The sequence below is a fragment of the Pseudophryne corroboree genome, chromosome 1 (genome assembly GCF_028390025.1).
Source record: "Pseudophryne corroboree isolate aPseCor3 chromosome 1, aPseCor3.hap2, whole genome shotgun sequence".
In the NCBI taxonomy this organism is placed as follows: domain Eukaryota; kingdom Metazoa; phylum Chordata; class Amphibia; order Anura; family Myobatrachidae; genus Pseudophryne; species Pseudophryne corroboree.
Genome location: NC_086444.1, coordinates 356,438,394 through 356,463,936, shown reverse-complemented (window position 1 = coordinate 356,463,936; position 25,543 = coordinate 356,438,394). Strand labels below are relative to the sequence as shown.

At 48.1% G+C, this 25,543-nt stretch overlaps 1 protein-coding gene across 1 annotated transcript in view; it reads right to left on the bottom strand.

Annotated features, from left to right (window-relative positions):
• Positions 1–25,543, bottom strand: part of PPIL2 (peptidylprolyl isomerase like 2) — a 157,034-nt gene that overhangs the window by 102,923 nt on the left and 28,568 nt on the right. Inside the window, exons 2-3 of the mRNA XM_063964777.1 lie at positions 10,501–10,550; positions 10,286–10,331 (exon numbers count right to left, since the gene is read on the bottom strand). Of these exons, the coding sequence (XP_063820847.1) occupies positions 10,286–10,331; positions 10,501–10,550 (96 nt within the window). The remainder of the gene's footprint in view (positions 1–10,285; positions 10,332–10,500; positions 10,551–25,543) is intronic.

Below are 25,543 nucleotides of genomic sequence, written 5' to 3'. Positions count from 1 at the left end.
GGCACATGAGGAAAGAAGTCCCTGCTCTTGCAAGCTTACAATCTAAAAGGTGAGGGGCTAACAGACCAGAGTGACACAGACGGGGTAGACAGTGAGCATAGACAAGAGGGTTAGGAGGAGAGTTGACTGGGTTTGGTGAAGAAGTGGGTCTTGAGAGCCTGTTTGAAGTTTTGTAGAGAGGTGGAGAGGTAGAGCATTCCAAAGATAGGGAGCAGCACATGCAAAATCTTGAAGGTAGGAGTGGGGGGAGGTAATTAGTTGGCAGGAGAGACGGCGTACATTAGCAGAGCGAAGAGGATGGGTGGGAATGTAAAGAGAGATGAGGTCAGAGATGTAAGAGGGCGAAGAGTGGGTGAGGGCTTTGTAGGCGAGTGTGAGAAGCTTGAATTGGATTCTGAATGGGAAGGGTAGCCAGTGAAGGTCCTGCAAGAGAGGGGATGTGGATGTAGTACGTTTGGTGAGGAAGATGAGACAGGCAGCAGAATTGAGGATAGATTGAAGTTGAGAGAGACATTGTTGAGGGAGGCCAGATAGGAGGAGATTGCAGTAGTCTAATCTGGAGCTGACCAGTGAATGAATGAGGGTCTTAGTAGCATCCTGGGTGAGAAAGGGTCTGATCCTGGAGATGTTTTTGGAGGTGGAAATGGCAGGTTTTAGAGAGGTACTGAATGTGTGGTTTGAAGGAGAGGGAGGAGTCAAGGATTACTCCAAGACATCGCACTTGGGGGCTAGAGGAGATAGTTGTGCTATCAATGGATAATGAAATTGTGGGAGGTGACGATATGCGGGAGGGAGGGAAGATGATCAGCTCAGTCTTAGACATGTTAAGTTTAAGAAAGCGCTGGGACATCCAGGAGGAGATAGCAGAGAGACAGTTGGAGATACGAGTGAGATTCTAAATCCTTGGATATCCCTCCCCACATAATTTTTCATGATCTTCACTATGCTTGGGTTACCCTAAATAGGAAACTGTGGAGGAACGCTTTATTCTCTATGCACATTCCTCTCTGGGTGATCCCACTTTTTCGCCAACTCCTTCCGGTAATATAGTTCTCTCTTGGAGAGATAAAGGGCTGTCAGACTCATCCAAAGTGTTCGATCCAGGAGGCATTATTCTCCAATTTTCAGACCTCAAGGCAACTTATGATCTTGCTCAGACACACTTTATGTACCTACAAACAAGACGTTACCTTTTCTTTGTAAACCCCTCAAGATCTTTTCCCCTTAGGCCCTTTGCAGTCAATCCTGAACCTTTGTGAGCGAAATCTGCTGCCGATCAGGTATATTTATTCCATATTGTCAAAAGGTCTCCATGGACAGAGATGCGATAGGTTACTCTCCCAATGACAGAAAGATATTTCAAACTAGGAGTAATCACCACATCTTAGCCAAAATTATGACAGTACATTTACAAGAAGTCTACATATGTACCCTACAAAGGGCATTGATCTCCCTGCACAAGATACCCATTATAATCCTTCTCACACTGGAGAATGCCCAAAGTGTCGACTTATACCAGCCTAATTTTATCACATTTTGGGAACTGTGACATACCAGACGGTTTTGAAATAAAGTTGTAGCTTTTCTCAATGATTTACTGACACTCCAGGTTAAACCTGACCTGTTTGCTTGTTTGTGGGCACATTTTTCAGTATGGGACCTTCTCAGAAATGAATAGTCCCCTTCTGAACCGTACTGATCACAGTGGCCAAGAAAATAATATTAACTCATTGGTTCACTAGAGCTGCACCTTCCCTCACAGGAGGTGCATAGGAAATTGCTGCAAATATTGTATTTTGATAGGAAGACTGCACAACTGAATATAGAGACTGGGGTATATGCATTTTATAAAAAAAAAAATGGGGGCTATATATTAGTCAAGATACCAACACACTCGTACCCAGATATTTAGTGTTTGAACGTACAGAATGGTACCTTCACCACCATCTCTTAACGGATTCTGATCTTTAATAACTTAGATTTAATATGACGACAAGTTTATTGTGCAACAGTATATTGTGGCACTCACCTCCCCCCTTCCCCTCTCTTCCTTATGTGTGTCCCTATCATCATGTCTTCTACCCCTACCTCCTCCTCTCTCCATTTAATTAATTTTTAATAAATATGATTAGATGCCTATTAGTCTTTATTAAAAAAAAACAGTAATTTAGTAGCAGACTTCATAATATAAGTTGGATGACTATTGTTGTCTGTATTTTCTGTTGTTTCTTATTCACATGTCCTTTGCTCATTGTTTACACGTATGGTGAAAGTCCAGTCATCTGTATATCACCGAAATCCTGTTACCTATTATATTCATGTAATTACTGTTTACATATCATTTCCTGTCTGTACGTTTTGGAGGTCATTCCGAGTTAATCGCACGCTGCCGATTTTCGCAGCACAGCGATCAGGTTACTACTGCACATGCACCGCAATGCGCACGCACGTCGTACGGGTACAAACAGCATCGTTGCTGTGCAAGGCTTCTAGTGACGAATCCATTCGCACAACCAATCGCAAGGAGATTGACAGAAAGAGGGGGTTTATGGGTGTCAACTGACCGTTTTCTGGGAGTGGTAGGGAAAACGCAGGCGTGTCCAGGCATTTGCAGGGCGGGTGTCGGACGTCAATTCCGGGACCGGACAGGCTGAAGTGATCGCAAGGGCTGAGTAAGTCCAGAGCTATTCAGAAACGAAAAAAACTTTTTCGTTCCGCTCGGCTGCACAAGCGTTCGCACACTTTTAAAGCGAAAATACACTCCCCTAGAGGCGGCGACTATCTGATTGCTGCTCTGCAAAAAATAGCTAGCGAGCGATCAACTCGGAATGAGGGCCTTTGTCACCAGAAATACTAATAGAGATTTAAAAAAAATAAGATTTTACTTACCGGTAAATCTATTTCTCGTAGTCCGTAGAGGATGCTGGGGACTCCGTAAGGACCATGGGGAATAGACGGGCTCCGCAGGAGATAGGGCACTTTAAGAAAGCTTTGGATTCTGGGTGTGCACTGGCTCCTCCCTCTATGTCCCTCCTCCAGACCTCCGTTGGAGAAACTGTGCCCAGAGGAGATGAACAGTACGAGGAAAGGATTTTTGTAAATCTAAGGGCAAGATTCATACCAGCCCACACCATCCACACCGTATAACTTGTGATAAACTACCCAGTTAACAGTATGAACAATAACATAGCCTCGGTACAAACCCGATCAACTACAGGTTGAGTATCCCTTATCCAAAATGCTTGGGACCAGAGGTATTTTGGATAACGGATTTTTCCGTATTTTGGAATAATTAGATACCATAATGAGATTTCATGGTGATGGGACCTAAATCTAAGCACAGAATGCATTTATGTTTCATATACACCTTTTACACACAGCCTGAAGGTAATTTTTGCCAATACTTTTTATAACTTTGTGCATTAAACAAAGTGTGTGTACATACACACAATTCATTTATGTTTCATATACACCTTGTATACACAGCCTGAAGGTCATTTAATACAATATTATTAATAACTTTGTGTATTAAACAAAGTTTGTGTACACTGAGCCATCAAAAAACAAAGATTTCACTATCTCACTCTCACTCAAAAAAGTCCGTATTTCGGAATATTCCGTATTTCGGAATATATGGATATGGGATACTCAACCTGTATAACATAACCCTTATGTAAGCAATAACTATATACAAGTCTTGCAGAAGAAGTCCGCACTTGGGACGGGCACCCAGCATCCTCTACGGACTACGAGAAATAGATTTACCGGTAAGTAAAATCTTATTTTCTCTAACGTCCTAGAGAATGCTGGGGACTCCGTAAGGACCATGGGGATTATACCAAAGCTCCCAAACGGGCGGGAGAGTGCGGATGACTCTGCAGCACCGATTGAGCAAACAGGAGATCCTCCTCAGCCAGGGTATCAAACTTATAGAACTTTGCAAAGGTGTTTGACCCCGACCCAGTAGCAGCTCGGCACAGTTGTAGTGCTGAGACCCCTCGGGCAGCCGCCCAAGAAGAGCCCACCTTCCTAGTGGAATGAGCCTTAACCGATTTAGGCAATGGCAATCCTGCCGAAGAATGCGCCTGCTGAATCGTGTTACAGATCCAGCGAGCAATAGTCTGCTTTGAAGCAGGAGCGCCAACCTTGTTGGCCGCATACAGAACAAACAGAGCTTCAGTCTTCCTGATCCTAGCCGTTCTGGTCACATAAATCTTCAAAGCCCTGACCACATCCAGGGACTCGGAATCCTCCAAGTCCCGTGTAGCCACAGGCACGACAATAGGTTGGTTCATATGAAAAGATGAGGCCACCTTGGGCAGAAATTGAGGACGAGTCCTCAACTCTGCCCTATCCACGTGAAAAATCAGGTATGGGCTTTTATATGATAAAGCCGCCAATTCCGAAACCCGCCTTGCAGAAGCTAAGGCCAACAACATGACCACTTTCTAAGTGAGGTATTTCAACTCTACGGTTTTGAATGGTTCAAACCAAGGTGACTTGAGGAAACTTAATACCACGTTAAGGTCCCAAGGCGCCACCGGAGGTACAAAGGGAGGCTGAATATGCAGCACGCCCTTCACAAAAGTCTGTACTTTAGGAAGAGAAGCCAATTCTCTTTGAAAGAAAATGGATAAGGCCGAAATTTGAACCTTTGTGGACCCTAATTTTAGGCCCAAATTCACTCCCGTTTGAAGGAAGTGAAGCAGATGGCCCAACTGGAACTCCTCCGTAGGAGCAGTTCTGGCCTCACACCAAGACACATATTTTCGCCATATACGGTGATAATGTTTCAACGTCACGTCCTTCCTAGCCTTGATCAGGGTAGGAATGACCTCCTCCGGAATCCCTTTTTCCGCTAGGATCCGGCGTTCAACCGCCATGCCGTCAAACGCAGCCGCGGTAAGTCTTGGAACAGACAGGGCCCCTGCTGCAGCAGGTCCTGCCTTAGAGGAAGAGGCCACGGATCTTCTGTGAGCAACTCTTGCAGATCCGGATACCAAGTCCTCCTTGGCCAATCTGGAACAATGAGGATTGTTCTGACCCTTTTTATTCTTATTATCCTCAACACCTTGGGTATGAGAGGTAGAGGAGGAAACACATAGACCGATCTGAACACCCAAGGTGTCACCAGAGCGTCTACCGCAACCGCCTGAGGGTCTCTTGACCTGGCGCAATACCTCTTTAGCTTTTTGTTGAGGCGGGACGCCATCATGTCTATCTGAGGCAGTCCCCACCGATCCGTGATCTGTGTGAAGACTTCTTAATGAAGTCCCCACTCTCCCGGATGCAGGTCGTGCCTGCTGAGAAAGTCCGCCTCCCAGTTGTCCACCCCCGGGATGAACACTGCTGATAGTGCGCTTACATGGCCTTCCGCCCAGCGTAGAATCCTGGTCACCTCTGCCATGGCCACTCTGCTCCTTGTGCCGCCTTGGCGGTTTACATGAGCCACTGCCGTGACATTGTCTGACTGAATCAGAACCAGTTTGTTCCGAAGCCATTCCTCCGCTTGGCGTAGGGCGTTGTATATGGCCCTCAACTCCAGGACATTGATGTGGAGACCAGTCTCTAGGCTTGACCAGAGACCCTGGAAATTTCTTCCTAGTGCGACAGCTCCCCAACCTCGGAGGCTCGCGTCCGTGGTCACCAGGACCCAGTCCTGAATGCCGAACCTGCGACCCTCCAGGAGGTGAGCACTGCGCAGCCACCACAGGAGAGACACCCTGGCCCTGGGAGACAGGGTGATCCGTTTTTGCATGTGTAGATGGGACCCGGACCATTTGTCCAATAGGTCCCATTGAAAAGGTCCTTGCATGGAACCTGCTGAAGGGGATGGCCTCGTATGAAGCCACCATCTTCCCCAGAACCCTCGTGCAATGATGCACCGAAACCTTTTTTGGCTTCAATAGGTTCCTGACCAGAGCTACGAGCTCCTGAGCCTTCTCCACTGGAAGAAAAACTCTTTTTTGGTCTGTGTCTAGAATCAGGCCCAAAAAGGTCAGACGCGTTGCAGGGACTAGCTGGGATTTCGGTAAATTGAGAATCCAGCCGTGCCACTGCAACGTCTTCACGGACAGAGACACGCTGTCCAGCAACTTCTCCCGAGATCTCGCCTTTATGAGGAGATCGTCCAAGTACGGGATAATAGTGACGCCCTGCCTGCGCAGGAGCACCATAATTTCCGCCATTACCTTGGTGAAAAGTCTCGGGGCCGTGGAAAGACCAAACGGCAACGTCTGAAATTGGTAGTGACAGTCCTGTACTGTAAATCTCAGGAACGCCTGGTGAGGAGGGAAAATCGGAACATGAAGGTACGCATCCTTTATGTCCAGGGACACCATCCAATTCCCTCCCTCCAGGCTGGCGATGACCGCTCTGAGCGATTCCATTTTGAACTTGAACCTATTCAAGTACAGGTTCAGGATTTCATATTTAAAATGGGTCTGACCGAACCGTCCGGTTTCGGTACCACAAACAGGGATGAATAATAACCCTCTCCTTGCTGCAGATGAGGAACTTTGACTATCACCTGTTGAATGTACAATTTGTGAATTGCAGCTAACACCAGCTCCCTCTCCGACGGGGAAGCCGGCAGAGCAGATTTGAAAAACCGGCAAGGAGGCATGTCTTCGAATTCCAGTCTGTATCCCTGGGAAACAATCTCTATTGCCCAGGGATCCACCTGTGAGAGAACCCAGACGTGGCTGAACAGACGAAGACGTGCCCCCACTTGATCTGCCCCCCCCCCCCCCCCCCCCCCCGGAAAGCCCCAGCGTCATGCGGTGGACTTTGCGGAAGTAGGGGAGGACTTCTGCTCTTGGGAACTAGCCGAGTGCAGCTTTTTTCCCTTGCCTTTACCTCTGGCAACAAAGGACGATCCTCGTACCTTCTTGCTTTTATTGGAACGAAAGGACTGCATTTGATAATGCGGTACCTTCTTAGCATGCTGCGGGGGAACATAAGGTAAAAAAATTCGATTTACCGGCCGTAGCAGTATAGACAAGGTCCGAGAGGCCTTCTCCAAACAACTCCTCCCCCTTGTAAGGCAATGACTCCATATGCCGCTTTGAGTCGGCGTCTCCCGTCCACTGTCGGGTCCACAAGAGTCGCCTAGCAGAAATAGACATAGCGTTTATTCTGGAGCTTAGTAAACAAATGTCTCTCTGAGCATCCCTCATATACAAGGCAGCATCTCTGATATGCTCAATGGTCATTAGAATGGAATCCCTATCTAAGGTGTCAATCTCCGTAGATAAGGAGTCTGCCCATGCCACGACAGCACTACAAACCCAGGCCGACGCCATAGCCGGTCTAACAATAGTTCCTGAATGTGTGTAAATGTGCTTCATGGTAATTTCCTGCTTGCAGGATCCTTGAGGGAAGCAGTATCCGGAGAAGGCAGCGCCACCTTCTTTGATAAGCGTGTCAGTGCCTTGTCTACTTTAGGCGAAGATTCCCATCGTATCCTATCCTTCTGTGGAATAGGATACGCCATAAGAATCCTTTTGGGAACATGTAGTCTCCTATCCGGAGACTCCCAAGCCTTTTCGCACAATTCGCTTAGCTCAAATGAGGACGGAAACGTGACCTCAGGCTTTTTCCCTTTATACATGTGAACCCTCGTGTCAGGGACAGGGGGTTCCTCAGTGATATGCAAAACCTCTTATGGCAATAATCATGTATCGAATACCCTTTGCCACCTTCGGCTGTAATTTTGCATCCTCATAGTCGACACTAGAGTCAGTATCTGTGTCGGTGTCTGTGTCAGCGACCTAGGATATGGGGCGCTTTTGAGACCCTGAAGGTCCTGGCGCCACAGGGACAGGCACGGTCTGGCTACCTGACTGATCCCTAGCCTCTGCCTTGTCTAACCTTTTATGCAGGAGATTCACATTTGCATTTAAGACATTCAGCATATCCACCCAGTCCGGTGTCGGCGTTGCCGACCTGACATTCAAACACTCCCCCTCCACATTAAGCGAGCCTTCCTCGTCAAACATGTCGACACACACGTACCGACACACTTCATACACACAGGGAAACTCTTTTCTGAAAACAGTATCCCCTTTAAGGCCCTTTGGAGAGACAGAGAGAGAGTATGCCAGCACACACCCCAGCGCAATGACCCTGGAGACCAACACAAAATGTTTTTTCCCAGCAGCGCTGTATAATATCTTATCCGCCAATTATGTGCCCCCCTCTCTCTTTTAAACTCCCCTTCACCGTGTGTAAGCAGGGGAGAGTCCGGGGGGCTTCCTCTCAGCGTTCTGTGGAGAGAAAAATGGCGCTGGTGAGTGCTGAGGGAGAAGCCCCGCCCCCTCGGCGGTGGGCTTCGGTCCCGCTCAAATTTGTGTAAAAATGGCGGGGGCTCTTTTATATACATGTACAGTGCCCAGCTGTACATGTATATATCTCTTTGCCATGTTTTGAGGTGTTATTATTTCTGCCCAGGGCGCCCCCCCTGCGCCCTGCACCCATACAGTGACCGGAGTGTGTGAGGTGTGTGGACCAATGACGCACAGCTGCGGTACTGTGCGTTACCTCAGTGAAGCCGCTGAAGGCTTCTGCCGCCTGAGACGTCTTCTTGCTTCTGTTCTTCTGGCTCTGGGAGGAGAACGGCGGCGTGGCTCCGGGGGTGGACGCCCAGGACGAACCTGTGTTCACCCCCTCTGGAGCTAATGGTGTCCAGTAGCCGAGGAAGCAGATCCTATCATTTAAGTAGGTCTGCTCCTCTCTCCCCAGTCCCTCGATGCAGGGAGCCTGTTGCCAGCAGTGCTCCCTGTAAAAATAGAAAAATCCAAACAAAAATGCTTTCTAATGCAAAGAACTCAGGAGAGCTCCCTGCAGTGCGCCCATCTTCCTCTGGGCACTGTATAAAACTGAGGTCTGGAGGAGGGACATAGAGGGAGGAGCCAGTGCACACCCAGAATCCAAAGCTTTCTTAAAGTGCCCTATCTCCTGCGGAGCCCGTCTATTCCCCATGGTCCTTACGGAGTCCCCAGCATCCTCTAGGATATTAGAGAAAATAAAATAAAATGCGCAAGATCATTGTACCTTGTCATGTATGCAGATAAATCACTAACTTCTACTTCTGTTAGCTAAAGTTAGGAATATGTGGTTGCAGCAACCACCCAAGTTACAGAGGTTCTGGACATACACTGGCTGGTGTAATGAACCCTGGTTCCTGCTGCCCGAAGTGATTGCTAAGAGGTAATGAAACTAGCTTTAGAGCAGGAATTGATAATGGTGGGAATTAAGCACACAGACTGACAACCATGACATATGTTTGTGGACACTTTGGATCGCTTGATAAAGAGTAATGTCCCTTACGAATGCTACGGGGTATCTGAATAGTGCATCAATGTGCAGCTAGGACTTTCCAGCTAAATGAAATGCCACCTTGTATATGATAGAAAATTCAGTTTAATACCATTGCACTAACTCGTAATAAGTGGGATGAGATGGAGCTTTTGATTAGAAATGCTCCACAAACACAGAGACCCATTGTAGTCGACATGAGTTAGCTTCACTTTAATGTATGATGAATGCGTTTTCTAAACAATGCCCTGACAAATTCAGGCTGCTCTGAGAGCAATTACCCTGTGGCTAAACATACCCGATTTAGTGGCCATGGAGTGTACTTTCATATCATTATGCCCAATAAACAAATAAGGTTGAGAGCTGGGCATACTATTGGATTCATCTTTACAATTGGAGACAAGCCTAGAAGTCCAAACAGGGAATATTGCGACTAAGTGGACATTTGCGGTGGACAGGAGCTTTCACTAGGACCAAGTGGAGTCCATAATCAAGCCATCAGAGGTCTTGCATCTAACAATACAGCTGGTAATATAATCTTCGCACCATCTTTATTTTACAGGACTGTGGCTACACTCCTAAGATGAACTACAAGTCCCAGCTCATATGTTCACAATTTTAATCAATCAAATATAAGCAGTGCTTTGATATGCCCTTATTATCATATTTTTAGATATTTGTTGCAACAATCAGTTGTGTGGAGTATGTAATAAATGTATGTAACTTTAAACATATCCAGTTTAATAGCGCTAATTTCTGTCGGTTTTAATATTCATTTGCATTGGGACTAACTACCCTTTTTCATTGGCTGCTGTTAGCAGAACTAGCTCATAATCATCGCCAGACCAATTACTTGGTAATTTGTTTCTTGCAATAAACAAATACAAATGGTCATAAAACAGAATGAATGGAAATACCTCAATACTGCAAATTACAGATCAACAATTCAGCAACATGGGATACACACCTGCAGTGATCAAATGGTAACCGTCTGAAGTTTGACTTTGGAATATCTGTATAACAAATGGAGGAGTGAAGAAATCTTAATTTAACTATAAATATGTCAATATAACTACTTGGAGAAATAACACAATGTGTACCAAAGGCAAAGAAAACAGTACATTTCTCAGTTACAGGGGTAGGATTGTAGCCATTCACAGCTATGTGCCATATAATTCCTACCTGGTTTCTTTCCTCCATAGAAGTGTGTGTACTCTGCACAGGTGATGTACCTAGTGAAGCAATGGTATAAATTATACTTCATATACTGCAAGACAACAAAACATTGGGCATATAATGGCCCAGACTACCATCTAATAATAATAACAATAATAAAAAATAAATTTAAAAAAAAAAAGCACTACATACAAAAAACACAAGCATCACTTTGCAGTGTTCCTCTCACCTGGTACTGGTAGAGGTTTATGGGCAGTACACTAACAATGATTAACAGACCCTGACCAGGAGCTTATATTTACACTTATTTTACAATTTGACAATTATTCTGAGTCAAAAGTTCCCACCTGTGCATATAATAGGATTTTAATTACCTACCAGTAAATCCTCTTCTCGTAGACCATAGAGGATACTGGGAATCCATTTAGTACCATGGGGTATAGACGGGTCCAGTAGGAGCCTTGGGCACTTTAAGAATATAATAGTGTGCGCTGGCTCCTCCCTCTATGCCCCTCCTACCAGACTCCGTCTAGGAAACTGTGCCCGAGGAGACGGACACACTTTGAGAGTAGGACAGATAAGGAAAGTGGTGAGATTACGATCCAGCACACACAGAATAGGAAAGCCATGCTAACCAAAGTTGAAACATGAACAGCAACAGCTGAACGAACCAGAATACTTAACCAAGTAACAGTGCAGAAAGAACGAAGCAACGGACGGGCGCCCAGTATCCCCTACGGACTACGAGAAAAGGATTTACCGGTAGGTAATTAAAATCTTATTTTCTCTTACATCCTAGAGCAGTCATTCCCAACCACGGTCCTCAAGGCACACCAACAGTGCAGGTTTTAGTGATATCCAGGCTGCAGCACAGATGGTTAAATCAAAATAACTAAGCTACTAATTAAGTCACCTGTGCTGAAGCCTGGATATCACTAAAACCTGCACTGTTGGTGTGCCTTGAGGACCGTGGTTGGGAAAGCCTGTCCTAGAGGATACTGGGAATCCATTTACTAACATGGGGAAGTACCAAAGCTCCCAAACCTGGTGGGAGAGTGCGGAGGTTCCTGCAGAACGGATTGGTCTCTGAGGACCTTCAGTTTGGTCAAAGTATCGAACTTGTAGAACTTTGCAAACGTGTTCGACCCTGACAGAGTGGCTGCTCGGCAGAGCTGTAAAGCCGAGACATTCCGGGCAGCCGCCCAAGAAGGACCCACCGACCTAATAAAATGGGCCTGTACAGACTTTGGAACCAGCAATCCTGCCGTGGACTAAGCATGCTGGATAGTGAGCCTGATCTAGCGTGCAATAGACTGCTTAGAAGCAGGATACCCAATTTTATTGGGATCATAGAGAACGAACAGCAAGTCGGATTTTCTGTGACGAGCTGTTCTCTTTACATACACCTTCAAAGCCCTCACAACATCCAAAGACTTTGAAGTAGCAAAGGTGTCCGTCACAGCCGGAACCACAATAGGTTGGTTGATGTGAAAAGCAGGCACCACCTTAGGAAGAAATTGATGACAAGTTCTGAGTTCAGCTCTGTCCTCATGGAAAATTAAGTAGGGGCTCTTGTGAGACAACGCCCCTAGTTCCGACACAAGTCTTGCTGAGGCCACGGCCAATAGTGTGACGGTCTTCCACGTAAGATACTTTACGTCCATCTCCTGTCAAGGTTCAAACCAGTCCGATGGGAAGAACTGCAGCACCAAGTTGAGATCCCAAGGTGCCGTGGGAGGCACAAAGGGAGGCTGGATGTGCAGAACACCTTTCAAGAATGTCTGGACCTCAGGGAGAGAAACCAATTGTTTTTGAAAGAAAATAGACAACACCGAAATCTGGACTTAGGGAACCTAGGCGTAGGCCCACATCCACTCCGGACTGCAGAAAAAGCAGGAGACGTCCCAGACGAAATTCCATCGCTGAATATTGTCTGCTCTCACACCAAGAGACATACTTCTTCCATATACGGTGGTAATGTTTAACCCTTTCCTGGCTTGGATCATAGTCGGGATGACTGTCAGGAATCGCACTCCTGGTTAGAATCAGCCGTTCAACCTCCATGCCGTTAAACGTAGTCGCGGTAAGTCTTGATAGATGAACGGGCCCTGTTGCAGAAGATCCTCGCGAAGAGGTAGAGGCCACGGATCTTCGAGGATCATCTCCAGAAGGTCCGCATACCAGGCCCTTCTTGGCCAGTCCAGAGCAATGAGAATTGCTTGAACCTTTTCCCTTCTTATTCTTTTTAGAGTTCTTGGGATCAGAGGAAGTGGAGGAAACACGTACACCATCTGGTAGACCCATGGAGTCGTCAGAGCGTCTACCGCCACTGCCTGTGGGTCTCTCGACCTGAAAAAATAACGCTTGGGCTTCTTGTTGAGACGAGAGGCCATCATGTTGATTTGTGGATATCCCGACCGACGTTCCAATCACCTGAACACTTCTGGGTGAAGGCTCCACTCCCCCGGGTGCAAGTCGTGTCTGATGAGGAAGTCTGCTTCCCAGTGGTCTACTCCCAGAACGAAAACAGCCGACAATGCCACGGAATGTTTTTCTGCCCAGAGGAGAATTCTGGACACCTGATATTGGCGCTCTGCTTTTCGTTCCGCCCTGTCGGTTTATGTACGTTACAGCCGTTACATTGTCCGACTGGACTTGAACGGCCTGATTTCGAAGTAGAGATGAAGCCTGCAGAAGGGCGTTGTAGATTGCCCTGAGTTCCAAGATGTTTATTGGAAGGATGACTTCCCGACTTGACCATCTTCCTTGGGTGACTGCTCCCCAACCTCTGAGGCCTGCGTCTGTGGTTAGCAGAATCCAATTCTGAATCCCCAACCTCCGACCCTCGACAAGGTGAGAAATCTGTAGCCACCACCGGACCATTTGTCCAACAGATCTAGTTGGAAGGGCCTCCCATGAAACCTCCCGTACTGGATTGCCTCATAAGAGGCCACCATTTTCCCCAGAAGGCAAATGCACAGATGCAGAGATGCTGGCTGGCTTCAGAAGAGCCATAACCATCGCCTGGATTTCCATAGCCTTCTCCAAGGGAAGGAACACTCTCTGAGATTCCGTGTCCAGTATCTTACCCAGGAAGGAAAGCCTCTGTGTCGGTTCCAGGTGAGATTTTGGTAAGTTCAGAATCCACCAGTGATCCAGGAGTAGTCTGGTTGATAGGCGAATGCTATCAAACAACTGCTCCAGGTATGGAATTAGGTTCACTCCCTGTTTGCGGAGTAGAAACATCATCTCTGCCATCACCTTGGTGAACACTCTCGGTGCCGTGGAGAGGCCAAATGGCAAGGCCTGGAACTGGTAGTGGCAGTCATGCAGTGCAAACTGTAGATAAGCCTGATGAGATGGCCAGATCGGAATGTGAAGGTACGCATCCTTGAAATCTAGAGACACTAGGAATTCCTCCTCCTCCAGACCTGAGATCACCGCTGTCACAGACTCCATCTTGAATGTGAACACTCGTAAGTACGGGTTCAACGACTTGAGGTTCAAAAACGGTCTTAACGAACAGTCTGGTTTCAGTACTACAAACAGGTTGGAATAATGGGCCTAATTCTGAGTTGATCGCAGCAGCAAATTTGTTAGCAGTTGGGCAAAACCATGTGCACGGCAGGAGGGGCAGATATAACATGTGCAGAGAGAGTTAGATTTGGGTGGGGTGTATTCAAACCGAAGTCTAAATTGCAGTGTAAAAATAAAGCAGCCGCAGCCAGTATTTACCCTGCACAGAAACAAAATAACCCACCCAAATCTAACTGTCTCTGCAAATGTTATATCTGCCCCCCCCCCCCCCCCCCCTTGCAGTGCACATGGTTTTGCCCAATTGCTAACAAACTTGCTGCTGCGATCAACTCAGAATTACCCCCAATATCCCTTGTTTTGCAGATGAGGTGGAACTGGAACAATGACCTGAGTCTGTACCAGTTTTTGAGTGGCGTTCTGTAAGGTTATACTTGCTTCCTGTGAAACTGGTAAGACTGATTTGAGGAATCTCTGAGGTGGGAGCTCCTGAAACTCCAGTCTGTAGCCCTGGGAAATAAGATCTATGACCCAGGGATCCTGGTATGATGTTGTCCGGATGTGACTGAAATTTTTTTAGTCGGGCTCCCACCTGCCAGTCCTCCAGGTATTGCGGTCCACCGCCATGCTGAGGGCTTTGAGGAAGCAGAGCTTGAGCTCTGTTCCTGTGAACCAGCAGTTGCTGGTTTTCGTGGTTTACCTCTAGCGCCTCTGGCGGCTGTAGAAGAACCTCTGGTTTTGCCCTTAAAATTGGCAGTCCAAGAGGACTGTAGATTAGGTCCCGAATAGGCTTTCCTGACTGTGGGAGCTGCAGAAGGAAGACACGTGGACATACCCGCAGTAGCTTTGGAGATCCATTTGTCTAGTTCATCTCCAAATAAGGCCTCTCCTGTGAAGGGTAGGCCTTCCACGCCTTTCCTGGAGTCCGCATCGGCAGTCCAATGGTGTAGCAATAAGCCTCTACGTGCTGACACAGCCATAGCAGTGGTGCGTGCATTAAGCAAGCCTATTTCTTTTATGGATTCCACCATAAAAGTCCTGTATATATTGCAGGAGTAAAACAATCTCCCACTTAGACAAATTACCTAACCCTTCGATTAGGTTACCTAAACATTTTGCGATGGCCTTAGTAATCCACTCACATGCTATAGTGGGTCTCTGTACCACCCCAGCAGCTGTATACAAAGATTTAAGTGTATTCCCAATTCTACGATCAGCTGTGTCTTTTAGGGAGGCTGCACCAGGAACAGGCAATACAATTTCCCGTAACAGCCTGGATACTGATGCATCCACTATCGGTGGATTTTCCCATTTGTTTCTATCCTCAGGAGGAAAGGGAAAAGATGCTATCAATCTTTTAGGGATCTGAAATTTCCTTTCAGGATTAACCCACGGTTCTTCAGACAGGGTATGTAGTTCCTTTGACACAGGAGAAGTGGCTGAGGATTTCTTTTTTATATTAAAATAAGATTCCTCAGACTCCTCTGTTACTTTATCAGCGATATGCACAACCTCTCCGATAGCCTCTATGAGAGCCTCTATTCCCTGTGACAGAGTAGCTTCCCACACCTCTGCATCCTCCTTCCCCTCTTCCATGTCTGACCCTCCATCATCAGAGTCAAACTGCAGGATATGGGCCAAAAGACGTTTTTGCGGACAAATGGTAAGGGACTGAGATGCTGGTTTGGGTACTGAGTCTCTGCTCATAAACTCAGTCATCGACAGTCTTAAGTATTGTGTCACAGTCCGGCGGGAGACTGTGCAGGGGAGCCGGCTCTTACCTGTCCGGTCCCTTTGGAGAGGTCCAGCTGGCAGAGGTGCGGGCTGCTGTCGCCGGGCAGGGTGCGCTGGGAGGACAGGCATGGGCACTGGGTGGCAGCTCAGCAGACTGGCAGCATGTCCCTCCGGCAGGGGTTAGCGGTGCTGCTGTGGAGCCTGTGTACAGGCCGGACTGTGTTCCCGGCGGCCAACTTGGATGTGGGCAAAAAAGCCTGTCTTGCCCACACTCCACCAATTTATCACTTTCCTGTGGCCAATTAGCTCCGAGCAGCTGCTATAAGACAGGAAGGCCTGAAGGAGGGAATTTGCCAATGCAACGTCTTTCACAGTATCTGTGAAGCTAGTTCTCTGTGCTCACGCAGCGTCTCCAGTGTCAGGTTCTTGTTAATACAAAGTACCCAAGCCTCCTGACATAGCCTTATGCAGACTGTCGACTCCTACCTAGCCTTCGAAAATCTTCCTTTAAAGTACTGCGTCACGGTTCCGGTATCCTCAGCCACCCGCTAACCTACAGTCATATCTTTATTCAACTGTCTTTGGCTAACCTTGTTAAACTACTTCAACTAATAAATGCGCAAGACCTTCATCCGTCCCGCTCGTTTGTTATTCAGAGATCCAAGTGCACCAGAGCCATCTTCCCCAAATCCGGATCCACAAAAATCATCAGACGTAACATACTGCGTCTCTCTTTCTCATTGCGGGATAATTTAGTAGAAATAATAAGAATTTACTTACCGATAATTCTATTTCTCGTAGTCCGTAGTGGATGCTGGGAACTCCGTAAGGACCATGGGGAATAGCGGCTCCGCAGGAGACTGGGCACAAAAGTAAAGCTTTAGGACTACCTGGTGTGCACTGGCTCCTCCCCCCATGACCCTCCTCCAAGCCTCAGTTAGGATACTGTGCCCGGACGAGCGTACACAATAAGGAAGGATTTATGAATCCCGGGTAAGACTCATACCAGCCACACCAATCACACCGTACAACCTGTGATCTGAACCCAGTTAACAGCATGATAACAGAGGAGCCTCTGGATAGATGGCTCACAACAATAATAACCCGATTTAGTTAACAATAACTATGTACAAGTATTGCAGACAATCCGCACTTGGGATGGGCGCCCAGCATCCACTACGGACTACGAGAAATAGAATTATCGGTAAGTAAATTCTTATTTTCTCCGACGTCCTAGTGGATGCTGGGAACTCCGTAAGGACCATGGGGATTATACCAAAGCTCCCAAACGGGCGGGAGAGTGCGGATGACTCTGCAGCACCGAATAAGAGAACTCCAGGTCCTCCTCAGCCAGGGTATTAAATTTGTAGAATTTTGCAAACGTGTTTGCCCCTGACCAAGTAGCTGCTCGGCAAAGTTGTAAAGCCGAGACCCCTCGGGCAGCCGCCCAAGATGAGCCCACCTTCCTTGTGGAATGGGCTTTTACAGATTTTGGCTGTGGCAGGCCTGCCACAGAATGTGCAAGCTGAATTGTATTACAAATCCAACGAGCAATAGTCTGCTTAGAAGCAGGAGCACCCAACTTGTTGGGTGCATACAGGATAAACAGAGAGTCAGATTTTCTGACTCCAGCCGTCCTGGAAACATATATTTTCAGGGCCCTGACTATGTCCAACAACTTGGAGTCCTCCAAGTCACTAGTAGCCGCAGGTACCACAATAGGTTGGTTCAGATGAAACGCTGAAACCACCTCAGGGAGAAAATGAGGACGAGTCCTCAATTCCGCCCTGTCTGAATGGAAGATCAGATAAGGGCTTTTACAGGATAAAGCCGCCCATTCTGACACGCGCCAGGCCGAGGCCAGGGCCAACAGCATGACCACTTTCCATGTGAGATATGTTAACTCCACAGATTCAAGTGGTTCAAACCCTTGTGACTTTAGGAACCCCAAAACTACATTGAGATCCCAAGGTGCCACTGGAGGCACAAAAAGGAGGCTGTATATGCAGTACCCCTTTTACAAACGTCTGAACTTCAGGAACTGAAGCTAGTTCTTTCTGGAAGAAAATTGACAGGGCCGAAATTTGAACCTTAATGGGCCCCAATTTTAGGCCCATAGACACTCCTGTTTGCAGGAAATGCAGGAATCGACCTAGTTGAAATTCCTCCATCGGGGCCTTACAGGCCTCGCACCACGCAACATATTTTCGCCAAATGCGGTGATAATGCTTTGCGGTTACATCCTTCCTGGCTTTGATCAGGGTAGGGATGACTTCATCCGGAATGCCTTTTTCCTTCAGGATCCGGCGTTCAACCGCCCTGCCGTCAAACGCAGCCGCGGTAAGTCTTGGAATAGACAGGGTCCTTGATGGAGCAGGTCCCTTCTTAGAGGTAGAGGCCACGGGTCCTCCGTGAGCATCTCTTGAAGTTCCGGGTACCAAGTCCTTCTTGGCCAATCCGGAGCCACGAGTATAGTTCTTACTCCCCTCCGTCTTATAATTCTCAGTACTTTTGGTAAGAGAGGAAGAGGAGGGAACACATATACTGACTGGTACACCCACGGTGTTACCAGAGCGTCCACAGCTATTGCCTGAGGGTCCCTTGACCTGGCGCAATACCTGTCCAATTTTTTGTTTAGGCGGGACGCCATCATGTCCACCTTTGGTTTTTCCCAACGGTTTACAATCATGTGGAAAACTTCTGCTGAGGAAGTCTGTTTCCCAGTTGTTCACTCTCTACGTGGGCGACTGCCGTGATGTTGTTCGACTGGATCAGCACCGGCTGACCTTAAAGCAGAGGTCTTGCTTGGCTTAGGGCATTGTAAATGGCCCTTAGCTCCAAGATATTTATGTGAAGTGATGTCTCCAGGCTTGACCACAAGCCCTGGAAATTTCTTCCCTGTGTGACTGCTCCCCAGCCTCGCAGGCTGGCATCCGTGGTCACCAGGACCCAGTCCTGAATGCCGAATCTGCGCCCTCTAGAAGATGAGCACTCTGCAACCACCACAGAAGAGACACCCTTGTCTTTGGTGACAGGGTTATCCGCTGATGCATCTGAAGATGCGATCCGGACCATTTTTCCAGCAGGTCCCACTGGAAAGTTCTTGCGTGGAATCTGCCAAATGGAATTGCTTCGTAGGAAGCCACCATTATTTCCCAGGACCCTTGTGCACTGATGCACTGACACTTGGCCTGGTTTTAGGAGGTTTCTGACTAGTTCGGATAACTCCCTGGCTTTCTCCTCCTGGAGAAACACCTTTTTCTGGACTGTGTCCAGGATCATCCTTAGGAATAGAAGACGTGTCGTCGGGATCAGCTGCGATTTTGGAATATTAAGAATCCAACCGTGCTGCCGCAACACTACTTGAGATAGTGGTACCCCGACTACCAACTGTTCCCTGGATCTTGCCCTTATCCGGAGATCGTCCAAGTAAGGGATAATTAAAACTCCCTTCCTTCGAAGGAGTATCATCATTTCGGCCATTACTTTGGTAAAGACCCGGGGTGCCGTGGACAAACCACACGGCAGCGTCTGAAACTGATAGTGACACTTCTGTACCACAAACCTGAGGTACCCTTGGTGAGAAGGGTAAATTGGGACATGGAGATAAGCATCCTTGATGTCCAGAGACACCATATAATCCCCTTCTTCCAGGTTTGCAATCACCGCTCTGAGTGACTCCATCTTGAATTTGAACCTTTGTATGTAAGTGTTCAAGGATTTCAGATTTAAATTAGGTCTCACCGAGCCGTCCGGCTTCGGTACCACAAACAGCGTGGAATAATACCCCTTTCCCTGTTGTAGGAGGGGTACCTTGATTATCACCTGCTGGGAATACAGCTTGTGAATGGCTTTCCCATACCGCCTCCCTGTCGGAGGGAGACGTCGGTAAAGCAGACTTTAGGAAACGGCGAAGGGGAGACGTCTCGAATTCCAATTTGTACCCTTGAGATACCACCTGAAGGATCCAGGGGTCCACCTGCGAGTGAGCCCACTGCATGCTGAAATTTTTGAGACGGGCCCCCACCGTGCCTGAGTCCGCTTGTAAAGCCCCAGCGTCATGCTGAGGACTTGGCAGAAAACGGGAGAGGGCTTCTGTTCCTGGGAACTGGCTGTTTGCTGCAGCCTTTTTCCTCTCCCTCTGCCACGGGGCAGAAATGAGGAGCCTTTTGCCCGCTTGCCCTTATGGGGCCCAAAGGACTGCGCCTGATAATACGGCGTCTTCTTATGTTGAGAGGCTACCTGGGGTAAAAATGTGGATTTCCCAGCTGTTGCCGTGGCCACCAGGTCTGTTAGACCTACCCCAAATAACTCCTCCCTTTTATAAGGCGATACTTCCATATGCCTTTTGGAATCAGCATCACCTGACCACTGTCTTGTCCATAACCCTCTTCTGGCAGAAATGGACAGCGCACTTACTCTTGATGCCAGTCGGCAAATATCCCTCTGTGCATCACGCATATATAGAAATGCATCTTTTAAATGCTCTATAGTCAGTAATATACTGTCCCTATCTAGGGTATCAATATTGTCAGTCAGGGAATCCGACCAAGCCACCCCAGCACTGCACATCCAGGCTGAGGCGATTGCTGGTCGCAGTATCACACCCGTATGAGTGTATATACATTTTACAGCAGGTTCCTTAAGGGCGGCCGTAGCCGGGGACGGTAGTGCCACCTGTTTAGACACGCGTGTGAGCGCTTTATTCACCCTAGGGGGTGTTTCCCAACGTGCCCTATCCTCTGGCGGGAAGGGGTATGATGCTAATAACTTTTTAGGAATTAACAGTTTTTATCGGGGGAAACCCACGCATCATCACACACTTCATTTAATTCCTCAGATGCAGGAGAAACTACAGGCAGTTTTTTCTCACCCAACATAATACCCTTTTTAGTGGTACTGGTATTATCAGAAATGTGTAAAAACATTTTCCATAGCCTCAATCATGTAACGTGTGGCCCTACTGGAAGTCACATTCGTCTCTTAATCGTCGACACTGGAGTCAGTATCCGTGTCGGCGTCTGTATCTGCCATCTGCGGTAACGGGCGTTTTAGAGACCCTGATGGCTTTTGAGACCCCTGGACAGGCACAGGCTGAGTCGCCGGCTGTCTCATGTCATCAATCTTTTGTAAAGAGCTGACACTGTCACATATTCCTTCCATAAGCTCATCCACTCAGGTGTCGACTCCCTAGGGGGTGACATCTCTGTTACAGGCAATTTCTCCGCCTCCACATCATTTTCCTCCTCATACATGTCGACAACGTACCGACACACAGCACACACACAGGGAATGCTCTGATAGAGGACAGGACCCCACTAGCCCTTTGGGGAGACAGAGGGAGAGTATGCCAGCACACACCAGAGCGCCATATATATACAGGGATAACCTTATATAAGTGTTTTTCCCCTTATAGCTGCTGTATTGTTATACTGCGCCTAATTAGTGCCCCCCTCTCTTTTTTAACCCCTTTCTGTAGTGTAGTAACTGCAGGGGAGAGCCAGGGAGCTTCCCTCCAACGGAGCTGTGAGAGAAAATGGCGCCAGTGTGCTGAGATAGGCTCCGCCCCCTTCTCGGCGGCCTTTTCTCCCGTTTTTCTGTGGAATCTGGCAGGGGTTAAAATTCATCCATATAGCCCTGGGGGCTATATGTGATGTATTTTCGCCAGCCAAGGTGTTTTTATTGCTGCTCAGGGCGCCCCCCCCTAGCGCCCCGCACCCTCAGTGACCGAAGTGTGAAGTGTGCTGAGGAGCAATGGCGCACAGCTGCAGTGCTGTGCGCTACCTTGGTGAAGACAGGATGTCTTCTGCCGCCGATTTTCCGGACCTCTTCTTGCTTCTGGCTCTGTAAGGGGGCCGGCGGCGCGGCTCTGGGACCGGACTCCGAGGCTGGGCCTGTGTTCGGTCCCTCTGGAGCTAATGGTGTCGGGTAGCCTAAGAAGCCCAATCCACTCTGCACGCAGGTGAGTTCGCTTCTTCTCCCCTTAGTCCCTCGATGCAGTGAGCCTGTTGCCAGCAGGTCTCACTGAAAATAAAAAACCTAAAACTAAACTTTCACTAAGAAGCTCAGGAGAGCCCCTAGTGTGCACCCTTCTCGGCCGGGCACAAAAATCTAACTGAGTCTTGGAGGAGGGTCATGGGGGGAGGAGCCAGTGCACACCAGGTAGTCCTAAAGCTTTACTTTTGTGCCCAGTCTCCTGCGGAGCCGCTATTCCCCATGGTTCTTACGGAGTTCCCAGCATCCACTAGGACGTCAGAGAAATTAGAAATCATTACCCTAATGGAATCCAGTCAAGCTGGCTCTGCCCCACTAGCCTGGGATGGTACACTGCAGTGAACCCCCCTGGGGAAGAGTAACACTGTGCCGGCCATAAAACACACTCTTTTTCTGACATACAGTGACAGCACACACACACAGGAAAAGGTTAAATGCACAATTAACCCACAAAGAGCCCTTGAAGAGAGACACAGAGATAGCCTGGAGCCAGCACACAGCACCCTTACTGCTAATGCCAAGCTTAGCCGGGTCGCAGATTTAGTACCCAGATTGGGGACTTAGTACACTAGTAAGCGCTTCCCCCCTGCTATGACCCCCTGGTACTGCTGAGGTAATCTGGAGTCTCTCCGGAGGCGCTGCTCGTCCCTGTCAGTCTGCCTCTGTGTCCACTGCAGAGGGAAAATGGCGCTGGTGAGCTGCTGGATCCCTTCAATGGCGCGCGGTCTTCCCGCTTTTTTATACTGGCTGAGGTCATCTTTAGTGCTGAAAATGGAGTCAGTCGCCTTTTAAGTCTATAATGCCAGTCTGGGTACTGAGTACACCCGTAGTGTACTTAGACTCAGTTCGCTCCCTCAGAAGCGGTGCGTCCGCACTGTGTACTGTGTCTTGAGACTCCGCTGCCCCCATAGAAGCCGTGCGTCTCTATACACTCATGCTGCCATAATGTCCGGCGACCCGCTAATCGTGACGCCGGCTTAGTACTCACCACTTTTCTTTCTTCTCGCTCTGTTAGCGGTGGCGGCATGCTGCGGGAATGTACGCTTGCCTTGGTAGGGAGTGCGAATAGTTCCCTCATGAGCTAGTGTCCTGTCAGTGGGGAATGGGACCATTAACCCTGAGAGAGGATGGACCCCCCCCAAAGGAAGCAGGCAAGAGCTGGTGCCATCCAGTCCTGCTTGAACATAACAAACAGAGTAAATAAAATAAGAATTTACTTACCGATAATTCTATTTCTCGGAGTCCGTAGTGGATGCTGGGGTTCCTGAAAGGACCATGGGGAATAGCGGCTCCGCAGGAGACAGGGCACAAAAAGTAAAGCTTTAGGATCAGGTGGTGTGCACTGGCTCCTCCCCCTATGACCCTCCTCCAAGCCTCAGTTAGGTACTGTGCCCGGACGAGCGTACACAATAAGGAAGGATTTATGAATCCCGGGTAAGACTCATACCAGCCACACCAATCACACTGTACAACCTGTGATCTGAACCCAGTTAACAGTATGATAACAGCGGAGCCTCTGAAAAGATGGCTCACAACAATAATAACCCGATTTTTGTAACTATGTACAAGTAATGCAGATAATCCGCACTTGGGATGGGCGCCCAGCATCCACTACGGACTCCGAGAAATAGAATTATCGGTAAGTAAATTCTTATTTTCTCTATCGTCCTAGTGGATGCTGGGGTTCCTGAAAGGACCATGGGGATTATACCAAAGCTCCCAAACGGGCGGGAGAGTGCGGATGACTCTGCAGCACCGAATGAGAGAACTCCAGGTCCTCCTTAGCCAGGGTATCAAATTTGTAGGATTTTACAAACGTGTTTGCCCCTGACTAAATAGCCGCTCGGCAAAGTTGTAAAGCCGAGACCCCTCGGGCAGCCGCCCAAGATGAGCCCACCTTCCTTGTGGAATGGGCATTTACATATTTTGGCTGTGGCAGGCCTGCCACAGAATGTGCAAGCTGAATTGTATTACACATCCAACTAGCAAAAGTCTGCTTAAAAGCAAGAGCACCCAGTTTGTTGGGTGCATACAGGATAACAGCAAGTCAGTTTTCCTGACTCCAGCCGTCCTGGAACCTATATTTTCAGGGCCCTGACCACATCTAGCAACTTGGAGTCCTCCAAGTCCCTAGTAGGCGCAAGACACCACAATAAGCCGGTTCAGGTGAAACACTGACACCACCTTAGGGAGAGAACTGGGGACGAGTCCGCAGCTCTGCCCTGTCCGAATGGACAAACAGATATGGGCTTTTTTGAGAAAAAAAAAAAAAACCACCAATTTGACACTCGCCTGGTCCAGGCCAGGTCCAAGAGCATGTTCACTTTTCATGTGAGATGCTTCAAATCCACAGATTTGACTGGTTTTAAACCAATGTGTTTTGAGGAATCCCAGAACTACGTTGAGATCCCACAGTGCCACTGGAGGCACAAAAGGGGGTTGTATATGCAATACTCCCTTGACAAACTTCTGGACTTCAGGAACTGAAGCCAATTCTTTCTGGAAGAAAAATCGACAGGGCCGAAATTTGAACCTTAATGGACCCCAATTTGAGGCCCATAGACACTCCTGTTTGCAAGAAATGCAGGAATCGACCGAGTTGAAATTTCTTCGTGGGGCCTTCCTGGCCTCACACCACGCAACATATTTTCGCCACATGTGGTGATAATGTTGTGCGGTCACCTCCTTTCTGGCTTTGACCAGGGTAGGAATGACCTCTTCCTGAATGCCTTTTCCCTTAGGATCCGGCGTTCCACCGCCATGCCGTCAAACACAGCTGCGGTAAGTCTTGGAACAGACATGGTACTTGCTGAAACAAGTCCCTTCTTAGCGGCAGAGGCCATAAGTCCTCTGTGAGCATCTCTTGAAGTTCCGGGTACCAAGTCCTTCTTGGCCAATCCGGAGCCATGAGTATAGTTCTTACTCCTCTACGTCTTATAATTCTCAGTACCTTAGGTATGAAAAGCAGAGGATGGAACACATACACCGACTGGTACACCCACGGTGTTACCAGAACGTCCACAGCTATTGCCTGAGGGTCTCTTAACCTGGCGCAATACCTGTCCCGTTTTTTGTTCAGACGGGACGCCATCATGTCCACCTTTGGTAATTCCCAACGGTTTACAATTATGTGGAAAACTTCCCCATGAAGTTCCCACTCTGCCGGGTGGAGGTCGTGCCTACTGAGGAAGTCTGCTTCCCAGTTTCCATTCCCGGAATGAAACACTGCTGACAGTGCTATCACATGATTTTCCGCCCAGCGAAAAGTCCTTGCAGTTTTTGCCACTGCCCTCCTGCTTCTTGTGCCGCCCTGTCTATTTACGTGGGCGACTGCCGTGATGTTTTATCCCACTGGATCAATACTGGCTGACCTTGAAGCAGAGGTCTTGCTAAGCTTAGAGCATTATAAATTTACCCTTAGCTATATTTATGTGGAGAAAAATCTCCAGACTTGATCACACTCCCTGGAAATTTTTTCCTTGTGTGACTGCTCCCCAGCCTCTCGGGCTGGCCTCCTTGGTCACCAACATCCAAAACTGAATGCCGAATCTGCGGCCCTCTAGAAGATGAGCACTCTGTAACCACCACAGGAGAGACACCCTTGTCCTTGGATATAGGGTTATCCGCTGATGCATCTGAAGATGCGATCCGGACCATTTGTCCAGCAGATCCCACTGAAAAGTTCTTGCATGAAATCTGCCGACTGGAATTGCTTCGAAGGAAGTCACCATTTTTTTTACCATGGCCCTTGTGCAATGATGCACTGATTTTAGGAGGTTCCTGACTA